This window comes from Quercus lobata, chromosome 9, assembly GCF_001633185.2.
Source record: "Quercus lobata isolate SW786 chromosome 9, ValleyOak3.0 Primary Assembly, whole genome shotgun sequence".
NCBI lineage: Eukaryota > Viridiplantae > Streptophyta > Magnoliopsida > Fagales > Fagaceae > Quercus > Quercus lobata.
In genome coordinates, this window is record NC_044912.1 from 53,955,611 (window position 1) to 53,966,811 (window position 11,201).

The 11,201-nt window shown below is 37.0% G+C and overlaps 2 protein-coding genes and 1 long non-coding RNA gene across 6 annotated transcripts; 2 read left to right on the plus strand and 1 right to left on the minus strand.

The window, feature by feature from the left end:
• Positions 1-1,839: 1,839 nt before the first annotated feature.
• Positions 1,840-7,692, plus strand: LOC115959264 (pentatricopeptide repeat-containing protein At5g48730, chloroplastic). Of its 3 annotated transcripts, none has more exons than XM_031077607.1 (4): positions 1,840-2,409; positions 3,146-3,552; positions 3,948-4,366; positions 4,484-5,416. In XM_031077607.1, exons 1-4 carry the CDS (start codon positions 1,987-1,989, stop codon positions 4,663-4,665), a joined length of 1,431 nt encoding a protein of 476 aa, XP_030933467.1. In that variant the 5' UTR covers positions 1,840-1,986; the 3' UTR covers positions 4,666-5,416. The 3 variants fall into 3 exon arrangements, with proteins under 3 accessions (XP_030933467.1, XP_030933466.1, XP_030933465.1); XM_031077606.1 differs by adding an exon at positions 7,502-7,692 and having other exon boundaries at positions 1,841-2,409; positions 3,948-4,679; XM_031077605.1 differs by having other exon boundaries at positions 1,841-2,409; positions 3,948-5,416.
• Positions 6,756-10,569, minus strand: LOC115959263. 2 transcript variants are annotated; one of them, XM_031077604.1, is made up of 10 exons: positions 10,328-10,569; positions 10,020-10,095; positions 9,013-9,145; positions 8,756-8,932; positions 8,392-8,658; positions 8,228-8,266; positions 7,973-8,143; positions 7,812-7,844; positions 7,410-7,711; positions 6,756-7,089 (listed from the first exon to the last, which is right to left on the minus strand). In XM_031077604.1, the coding sequence occupies exons 1-10, from the start codon at positions 10,543-10,545 to the stop codon at positions 6,844-6,846; spliced, it is 1,662 nt and encodes a 553-aa protein (XP_030933464.1). In that variant the 5' UTR covers positions 10,546-10,569; the 3' UTR covers positions 6,756-6,843. The 2 variants fall into 2 exon arrangements, with proteins under 2 accessions (XP_030933464.1, XP_030933463.1); XM_031077603.1 differs by having other exon boundaries at positions 7,812-7,868.
• Positions 8,868-10,614, plus strand: LOC115959265. The gene is made up of 2 exons (XR_004084812.1): positions 8,868-9,362; positions 10,255-10,614. It is a non-coding gene; the product is annotated as an uncharacterized LOC115959265 (long non-coding RNA).
• Positions 10,615-11,201: the final 587 nt, after the last annotated feature.

The window sequence follows — 11,201 nt, forward strand, 5'->3', positions numbered from 1 at the left end:
CCACTCCATCATCAAAATACCTGTCACGCCCATACATTAGAATCGTCACCCCATTAGTCCTTTGACCTAAAAGCAGACGGACCATTGGGGTGAAGGGGGCAACTGAAGATAGTAAAATTTAGTCTGATGGGCCTATCTTAATGGGCCTGACGGATGGGTACTGTTTGGTCTTTGTAAAGATGGGCCCACGCGCTCTGAAGGCCCATCGCAGACAGACATGGTAAGGGCCCATGATCCGAAATCTCTATTTGCCTAGAAAAGCCCTAAGATCCAATAAGGGAAATTGTATCAAAGTCCCACATTGGAAAGATCTGGAGGTTAAGAAGAAAAGCAACTCTCTACCACTATAAAAATGAGTAATATTCACGCAAATCAAGGTAAGATGATTTGACCCTCTCTAATGCCTCAAAATAACTCAAGGGACGAATTCTGACTTGACCTTCGGAGGGCTTTTGGCCGACACCACACCGGTGCTCTCTAAGGGTTCTTCTTCCGTTCGTTCTTGTTGTGCAGGTTCGTTGACTCGCGAGTACGGTGTGACTTATTGGTGACAATTCTCAACGTCATCACATTGTATTTGTATCCACATTTAAGTTCATCAGATCATCACCCTTTCATATAATATTTTATATTTGCACGCCTTCTACAAAATTTCCCATACGGTCTTCACCCAAATAACTACATTACAAATAAATAAAAAATAAAACCACAACATTACAATTTATGTCCTTTTACTATAAATTTTACCAACCTCTTATCCATCAAATAGAAGCACTCCTTCTCTCCAAGTCATTACCATTACATGTCTAAAAATATTTTACTAGATTTTCAAAAACGCAATGAAAAGAACCTTCAACATCCAATGCACACTATATGGAAATAGTCCAAACTCCACCCACAAACATTAAAACATCTCTTAACCCGTGTCAAAGTCTTAAAACTTTCGAATTTGGACAATTTAACCTGTGTTTTCAATTTGAATTTTAGGTTTGGGTCAATTTAACCCATGTTTTCAATTTAATGAATGAAACTTATGAAGGATAGTTTCATAATAATCTTCTCTAAAGGTCACGTGCTATACACGTCTCAAAGTTAAGAACTAATTTAAGAATGGGGTGTAAAGTGTTAATTTTCATTCTATTTGTTTTAAAATAAAATATTTTCAAATCTAAAATATTTTTAAGTGGTTGATATGACAAGTAAAATTTTCAATTAAATCACCAAAATCAGTAACTTAGCCATTGGAACCACTAGTGATGAAGGTCACTAGACTACTGGCTACCATTGCTAAAGTGGTGTCTTCAAGACCAGACTACTAGCATTGGTGGCCGGAACAATGGCTTTGGTCATTTGTAATTTCATATGATGTCTTTGGTGATCGGACCACCTGTCTTTGGTGACCGAACCGCCTGCACTGGTCCCCAGAGCAGCTACTTAGGCCCCAAAACATATGGCACTAGATCTTTGGCATCGGTTGTTGGAATAGAGGCTCTGACTACCCAACCTACAGGACTAGTGGCCTAGCCACCAAATGGAGTGAGGGAAGGCACTAGGTGTTTTTTTAAAATGTTTTACTAAAATTTTAAAGATAAAACCTTTTACAATTTTTTATAAAGGATTTTATGGTTAATGAAAATTATTTTACAAGTTTAATCACAGTTTACCAGCAAACAAATACCTAAATATTTGAGAAAACATTTTCTAAAAAATATTTTACTTCAAAACAAACCAAACATGGGTACAAATTAGGGGGTTAATTGCAAATTATTATAGCTTGGTTACAAAGTGCATGCACCCCAATAGTTTTGATAGATTTGTACAATTAACCCTGAATGTTATCCAACGGTTAGAAAAAAAGGCCAAAAATTTCTCTTATTTTCTCATCTCCCTGCTTCTCCTCACCACTGTCTCCTGAGCCGCTCCCTACACATGGTGTCTCTCTCCATTCAACTGTGATTGTAGTGCAAGGCTACAAACTAGACGACCATGGCCTCACTCTCACTCTCACTGTCCTCCACCCCCACCCACCCATTCTCACCTTCCTTCAATCGCCGACTCACCACAAAACCACCACCCTCTTCTTCTCTCACTTCTTCTAATGCTGCTGCTGCTGCTAACCCAGATGATAAGCCAAATGCTTTAACAGTCCCAGAGAGAAGCCAAACCCAAAGAAAAGTGATGATAGACATTGAGAAGCTAAAGAAGCGAGAAGCCAAGGAGAGAAAAGAGGAAGTGAACAGTAAGATAGCTTCGAGGAAAGCAATCTCAATTATACTCAGGAGAGAGGCTACCAAAGCACTCATTGAGAAGAAGAGGGGTCCCACCAATTCTAAAAAGCTGCTTCCTAGGACTGTTCTTGAAGCCCTTCACGAGAGAATCAAAGCTTTGCGTCCTGACTCTGCTCTCAAGGTCCTCTATTTCACTTTCAAACTCTATATATATTTTGGGAAATAGGTTTCTTTACTTTTGGACTTTGGAGTTCAATTTGATTTCATTCTGTTCAAAAATATTTAGCTAACTTTTTGTTGATTTCGATTTGGGTAACTGGGTTTTCTCTGTTTGCTAAGAAAATGAATTCTAAGTATGTCCACTTTGGATTTGGGTCACTCGGTTCTGTTTTTGTAGAGGATATTTTTCCATTAACAGGATAGGAAAAATTGAAGAATGAATGTTACTGGAAAATGAAAAATACAAGTGCGCCTGTAGAAAATATTTGAATTCTAAGTATGTTTGGATGCACTTTAATATTGATGAAATTACTTTACAAATAAGGGAACCAATTAAAATAAGCTTAAAAAGCTAGAAGAAACGATTTTTGGGTTTGCCATGTGTAGAGTGGTTTCTTATTTTGGATGGTATTTTGCACAACAATCTAAAAGGGTTGTGCACAAAACTCTCCCTTTTGCAGAGCCTGGAAGAGGTGATTTGTTAGTCAGCCTTATGCCCTTTTTTCTTCTTTTTGGGGAGAGGCCGATTCCCAGACTTGAACCTGTGACATAGGAAGTTATCCTATCCATGCTGTATTCATACATGTTCACAGCCACTTTTTGCACAACAATTTGAATTCTACAAATTAGAAGACAAGTAGTCTAATAGTCTTACCAGGGTTTCCTCTCATGATTATGGTATCTTTTCTTATCTCCAGGTGTTTGAACTACTACGTGAGCAGCTGTGGTACAGGCCCAATTCTGGAGTGTACATTAAGTTAATTGTGATGCTTGGAAAATGTAAGCAACCTCAAAAAGCTGATGAACTTTTTCAAGCCATGATTGATGAAGGTTGTGTTGTGAACCATGAAGCATACACTGCTCTCTTATCTGCCTACGGTAGGAGTGGTCTCTTTGACAAAGCATTTTCCCTCCTTGAGCAGATGAAGAATACTCCTGATTGTCAGCCTGATGTGCAGACTTACTCAATCCTCATAAAATCATGTTTAGAGTATTATGCCTTTGACAAAGTGCAGGCTCTGCTTTCTGACATGACAACTCAGGGAATCAGACCAAACACTGTCACATACAATACCCTAATCGATGCCTATGGGAAGGCCAGAAAGTATGTTGGCAATTTCTCCTCACCCTTTTTATGAATTTTGTATGTGCCATCTGGTTGCCAAGAAACTAAGGGAACCAAGTTAATATAAATTTAAGTATATCAACCATCATCTGAGCATCAAGAAAGAGAGCAAGAAGGACTAAGCAGTAAATTAAAATGGTCTCTTTTTACTTTTCAGTTTTTTCTATTTCTTTAAATGGGCAGAGAAAAGGTGGATGGATAGCAGCCATCGCTTCCACTACTCCTATAAATTGCCCACTAAACCAAATTTGAGAATAGATGTTGGATTTGTTTCAGTTCACTTTGTTTCCATCTTATATTCTTTGCAACCAGATGGAGCTTGATATTATGCTTCACTCTCAGAGCAGTAATTTATTCTTTCTACTTCCTAAAAGGTTTTCAGAGATGGAATCAACCCTTGTGGAAATGCTCCATGAGAAGAACTGTGAACCTGATGTTTGGACCATGAACTCCACACTCAGAGCCTTTGGTAGCAGCAGGCAAACAGAAACAATGGAGAAGTGCTATGAGAAATTCCAGAGTGCTGGGGTCCAACCAAACATTCGGACCTTCAATATTCTACTAGATTCCTATGGAAAAGCAGGAGAGTATGAGAAAATGAGTGCTGTGATGGAATACATGCAGAAATACCATTACTCTTGGACAATCGTTACGTACAATGTGGTGATAGATGCATTTGGGAAGGCTGGAGATTTAAAACAAATGGAATATTTGTTTAGGCTAATGCGGTCAGAGAGGATTAAGCCAAGCTGTGTTACACTTTGCTCGCTTGTAAGGGCTTATGGGCAAGCTGGTAAACCTGAAAAGATTGGTGGTGTTTTGTGTTTTATTGAGAATTCAGATGTAGTACTGGATACTGTGTTTTTCAATTGCCTGGTGGATGCTTATGGTAGGATGGGATGCTTTGCAGAGATGAAGGGAGTTCTTGACATGATGGAGCAGAAAGGATGTAAGCCTGATAAGATTACATATAGAACCATGATTAAAGCTTATTCAATCAATGGGATGACTAGCCATGTTAAGGAGCTCCAAAATCTGATTGGATATGCTGAAGGGACTCAATCATATATGGGAAAGCCCGACTTTCGATGAGGGAAGTTTTACAGGTCATTCCTCCCCGTGATGTATATACATATTCTTTGTTTAGTAGTGAATCTTATTTTTTACATCACATATTCTTTGTTTAGTAGTGAATCTTACTTTTGAATGTGTATATTTTTAAAATTCAAAAAAAAAAAAAAAAATCAATATCTTGTGATAATTTCGGTTTTTCAACTTGTCTTGCATCTGATATTGTGCCTTAGAAAGCATGAACCTATCTTCCATTTCTCTTTTCATCCGTAACTTGTAGCAATCTTAACATTCATAACACTTAAGAACTAGGTTAATTGTGGAAAACCACTTTAAACTATTGGGGTTACTTGCCCTTGCACCCAGGCTTAAAACATGCAATCAACTCCCTAATTAAATTAATTGTGCGATATGCGCCCTGCAATTTAAATAAGAAAATAAGTATGATGTTAGATATGGAGCTAAAAATATTGTTTGGAAAAAGTAGATCTATGGATATGTTAACGAAGAAGATTAAGTGTGTGATGCCTTAGGCCTTGGCTCAGTTGCTAAAAGAACAGAGCGGGTTTGAAAAGGTCTCAGGTTCAAATAAAAATTGGGTAAAGATGATGAAATAAGTGAAAAGCTTTTCCTGTGAAAATTTGTGGGAGTTTTTGGTCCTTTCGAGCTGTAGATGTTAGAATTTCTTTTCAAGTGTTTCTCTAGTATACTTCCAGCACTAGGGTTTTTTTTGGGGGATAATTTTTTTTTAATGAATGCTCATAAAAATTTATGGCCCTTTTTATATTTAATGAATTGCTCATAAAAATTTAAATTTAAAAAAAAAAAAAAAAAAAAGTGAAATGAGTTAATTTAAAAAGGACTGTGCAACTTTGTAAATCAAGAGATTTAAAAGAAAGGCAATGAGCTAGATTTATCTGAAGAATTGCAAGTTGACCAAGAGGCCTTTTTGGAAGTGGTGTTGATACTTATACAATAGCATAAGTGAAATATGGGGAATAGAAAAGCCTAATGGAGCTTGGAAATAAGTGCACAGATCTTCATTATAAAAGAGTAATATGTTTGATACATATGAATTTGGTTCACCTGCTTAATTAGCAATAAGAAAATTTTTGCTGAAAAAATAAAGTAGTAAATATAAAATATAATTGAATAAAAAAAAAGTGGGTTCCGTTGTTTCTATGGTTATTGTTTTTGTTTAGAGAAGGGGGCAGGATTTGAAATGGAAAATCTTGATCCTGGACTGGTGTTGATGTTGCTGTTCTACATTGGTTTTCGTGCCTATAAGAACAATGGAGAATCGGTTGATGATCTTCTTTTTCATTGTTTAGTCACTGGGGATACTGGGTCTTTCGTGTTTGCCTTATTTGGAGCCTCTTCAATTATGCCAAAGACAGTGACAAGGAGAACTCCAGTGTCAGAAGTGCTAATATGGAAGGTGATTCATGTGTTATGTGGGCAATCTGGCGTGACCATAATCCTAGAATGTTTGAAGGGCTTGAGCATCCTAATCATGTCATCAAAAATCTGTGTTGAGATGTTTGCACAGATGGATAACTGCCCCTGGCTGTATTCCTTGTCATTTTCTAGAATTTATCGACTCTTTGAACTTAAGTTTGCAATCCTTTAGGTATTTATCAAAAAAAATTTTGTAATCCCTCAGGTGTAGTTTGGTACACATTTTGTGCATTCAAACCACTACTTTTTTTATTAATAAATTTATTTTATTATATATATTTTAATATAAAGAGTAGGATTTTTCATATATTCTTCTATTGTATGGGAGTATGACAGATTTCTGACAGGAAAAAATTCTAATCACAATGGATTAATATACTGGCATCTCAATTTCCAAAATCTATTGAATTTACATCAGGTGATTGAAAGTTCTGTCAAAGTATGGTAATTCATTACTTAAGTACTCATTCAAAATATCAATATATCTGCAATCACTTCAGATCAGCTTTACAAATCAAAGAATATATTGTTATGTTCTTTTCCCTTTTTTCCCCCTTTTTTCCTCCTCTTTTAAAAATAATATGCTCTATTTTGGATGTCCAAATTGCATCATCATTAACTAGGTCTCACACCCTCTTTTTTTGTTCTGTCACTCATTCCATGAGAAGGGCTAAAACCTCTTCTGATTTCGCTTCATTTTCTTCCATGTCCTGTCCCTGGAGTTGAGACTTTATCCAAATCTTAGTCTGCAGTTTTCTCTCCTTCCAAATAGCCTTTTCCAGAAATTCCTTTTCTACCATGTGTTGCCCCTGTTAATAACTCCATGTTCAAACTTTTGTCTACGTCTTTTTCACCTTCTGGTTTAGCCTTTTCACCAGATCCCACATTGCAATGTATCTCAGCTTTTGCCTTTTGCATTAGGATTTCTGTCATGGATATATTTCTGTCAGATCTCCGTTTGTCTTCCACAGCTTTTTGGTTATCAACCTGTCACTTACAAATTACCCCATCAAGGCTTGGAGAATTAATATATTGCTATGTGAGAAGAGACAAAATCAAGAGTTTTGTAACATTGTTGATGAAAAGAGCATGTGGTACCAGACTGCCAATATCTTTTTTTTTGAGAACATGCCATAATTCAACAGAATGTCCGCTTGTTTTTATTAACAAGAATGAAAATTTTTCCAAAGAATTTGTATATTGTGTTCACTTCCCAGTATAGTTATTTGTACTAGGAAATGCAGTCTAGCAGAAAGAATAATTTCTGAAAAGCAATAATTTGCCATTTACTATGTTGTATATCTTACGGATTTTTCAGCCTCTTTTAGACTCCCTGATTCTTCAGCTTTCATCTGTATGTCGCCTGGTCTGTCACTACTAACCCACTGTTCTTTTACAGAGATATTGTATTCAGATGGTGCACTTGGTTGAAGTTCTGCTGCTTCTGTCTTCAGTTTCTTCTTCTCTGCATTAGCCAGATCATCTGTAGGCAATGAATCACTAACTTTCCTCTGACTTGTAGGAGTAACTTGACCTACTGCTAATGTGAGCCTTGGTTTAATTTCAAGTCGAGCTTCTATTGGTCTTGCAGTCGAATTCAACTCTGGAGCTACAAAATATTTGGATTTATAACTTTTCATGTCATCTTGAGTCAATGATTGCTACAAAGAAGAGTTTTGCAAACAGAATAACTTGGGTAGAGTACCAACCTTCTGCTTTAAAGTATGGGATTGGCTCCGTTCCTGTATAGGAACCCAGCAAAGGAGCTAGAAAATTATATTGTGTTAGAGCTTTGGAGACAGCTTCAACGTACAAATAAAAAGAACAAGCTGTTCATACTTAGAATTGGAGGGAGTGTGAGGACACATGCCTTGATCAGGTTGAGTCAGATCTGGGTTTTTAACTGCATCCAGCTGAGAATCCAAGGACATGTTCCAGTCCCTCTCTGGCATAGAAGCAGATTCAGCTTGTGTCAAGAGGAGCTCTGTTCCAACCTCCCCTTGTGTTGGGAATGTTCTTGCAGTTGAACTCATTGTAGGGGCTAGATAAAAGCAAATTTGGGAGTAATAGCTTCAGAGATAGCTCTATAAAAAAAAAAAAAAGTAGACAAGTTTTGCTAACTGACCAAGTTCTTTTACGTCAAAGTATAGGGTTGGGTCCATTCCTGTATAAGAACCCAGCCAAGGAGATAGAAAAGTATTGAGTTAGAGCTTTGGAGAAAGATTCAACATACACATAAAAGAATAAGTCGTTCATACTGAGAATTGGAGGGAGAGTGAGGACACATGCCTTGATAATCTTCACCCAGATCTGAGCTTGCAACTGCATCCAGCTGAGGATCCAAGGATTTGTCCCAGTACCACTCTGGTATAGATTCTGTAAGGAGGCGGAGTCCTTCCGCAACCTCTTCTTCTGTTGGAATTGAACTTGAGCATGGAGCTGAGAGGATATTTTGCTGCTGTTGTTGACTGATCTTGGCTTGAGTATTTATTGGAAACCAGCTGTCCGCCATTGCCCAAAGTGAACTTGAATGATTTGGTAGCATTGTTGGTGGAGCTGCAAGAGGGATTCCTATCAACTTTAGAGACAGCAACACAGCAGATAATAGAAAATAGAAGCTCCATACACCTATCATTAGAGGGAGAGTTCATACTTAACACTTCCATATCTGGTACTTGGTTTAACATTGCAGGTGAAGTCAATGGCAGATCTGGATAAAAATTGCTCTCTCTCTTTTCGGTAGCAATACACGGGCCTTGTGCTGCAGGTAGCCTTTGTCTGAACCTCTGATGTGCTTCAGCTGGTGTTGTAGTTGAACTTTGTTCAGAGGCTAAAAATATATGGAATCATTAGCTTACAGGCAGGTTATTTATTTAACACATTAGCAGGATGGGAGTTCTGTACACCAACCAGCATTATTTTGGACAATGAAATCTTCACAGTAATGAAGCAGGTACTCATCATAAAGATCAAGCAGGTCAGAAACTGCCATATTTGGGTAAATAACATCACGGACCTCTTCCCACAATCCTTCCTTCTCAATCTGCATGATTGTTCACAGGCACACAGTGTCAATAAAGATGGCTTTACAAGGTCACTTTTCTAGCCAGAGTAAAAGGTTTTTGTGGAAGTAATTTTAGGCTGCATTGAGTTAATTTCTGGAGGAGATGGATTTTGATACTTGGACATACACTTTTGATTGGATAATTCCATTTTAATATCCAACAATGTGCAATTCTTATCTTACTCTTTGGAGGCAGGTATTGGATTTCTTGGACTTGAACTTTGTCTTAACAGCAGCATAGCAGTTTAATTTAGAAATATTCGGTGAAGAGCATTTTTTATTCCTCACCATATTAGTTTTGACTCCATATTGCATGCTGTTGATCGTCATAGATCTAACTCTAAATGGGTTACTATTAACTTGAATTAAAATCTATTTTCTTAGCTCTCTTTCAGTTTCTATACCGTGCATTTTCATGGTTGCAGTAGTTTCTTCAATGCCACTGTCTTGATCTTCCAAAGTGAGGTGCATTTTTTAGAAGTTTGGAGGCCATAATTACTATGAAAGTGGGTGGAAGTAGATTTAACTTTTGAATGATCTTTGCTAGTCTCGTATGTCATTGCATCAGAATTTTCTTTAGTAAGTGTACAGATATATATATCTATATATATATATAGATAAGTAAAATAAGCCTTTTGAATATTACATTTAACTAATCTGGGATTGGAAAGGTTTTAACTTCTAACATTTGTTCTTCCCTTGGTCTCCTTCACATTGCTTACCAATTCTCATATGAATGCATGTTTAGGCACATGGCAGAGCCATGGCTCTGCATACCATATATAGAGGCTAGGCAATAAACATCTAAAGAACATATACAAAAGAAGTACTAGTGGTAATTGCTTCATCTCACCTTTCGCTTCCCACCTCGAGAAATCACCTCTAGGAAAAGCCTATGCAAGTCCAGCTCCTCTGGGAGAGTGGGAAGCCTGCAATATAACATTAGAATTTTTATTTATTTATTTATTTTTAAAGGTGGTAGAAAAAGAATATGAAAGAAAGATTTAATGAGTTCATTTTTCTTTTTGGCTATTATTACTTCATTATTAGCATATCAAAATGATAACCTTTCATGAACCTTTGTGCAGGTATAAGGCCATATTATCAAAGCATTAAACAGTTGACCATAGATTGATAGAATGGATGAAAAGTATGGCTTACTTGGGCTCTTTTGTAACAATATCCTGCATCTGTCTGACTGTGTCAAAGAAGATCTCTCTATCTGTTATATCAGTGGTACCAGGGCAAGCAACTTTTTCGATAGCTAGTCGGACAAAGTGAGCATTGTAAGTGCTCCACCCCAATGGAGAAGACTCCGAAGAGGTTGTCGCCAACTCCTTCCCTTTTGTTCTATCTGCCTCTCTCTGATGGTCAGTCATTTCCTATGTAAAGACTTGATTGAATAATACGTTGGTCACTGCCCAATAAGGAAAATGAGTTCATTTGAATCAAATGTGTTATTCAAGAAAGTGCCTGAGTTTTCAATGGCAGTAGTGGAAGCTATAGGAAAATTAGAGCACATACTCAAATGGGCAAGAAAAAAGAGTCTTGAAATGAAAAGAACATGATGAAATCTGAATGGAATTGGCATACCCTTTATATGTAAAATGCACAAGAAGAACCAAGAAACACATACCAAGAATGAGAATGGGAGTTGCAGTTTGTTGTTTGTGAATAAAGGATTCAAGAATGTCAATGGAGGAGTTATAAAGCTTGGATTTGGATTTGGATTTGGAGTTTTGAGGAAACTATAGATTGTGGCTGATGCAACTGGGATGAGTACCTCTCTCTTAATATATTCTGAACATAGAACCAAAGAGTGTAACTGAATTAACTGACCAAGTAACTGCCCAACACACCACTTTAATAGCAAAGGGAGTATCTATGGCTATGTATTCATTTATGAAAGAAAGTTTTTCTTCAAATTGGTTTAGACTTCTTCTTAGGATAAAAATTGTTTAAATGTTGATCTATGGATGGGGATGTGATTGTAAAAAGCTTATAATGATTTTAATCCAAATTTATTTAAGTACTT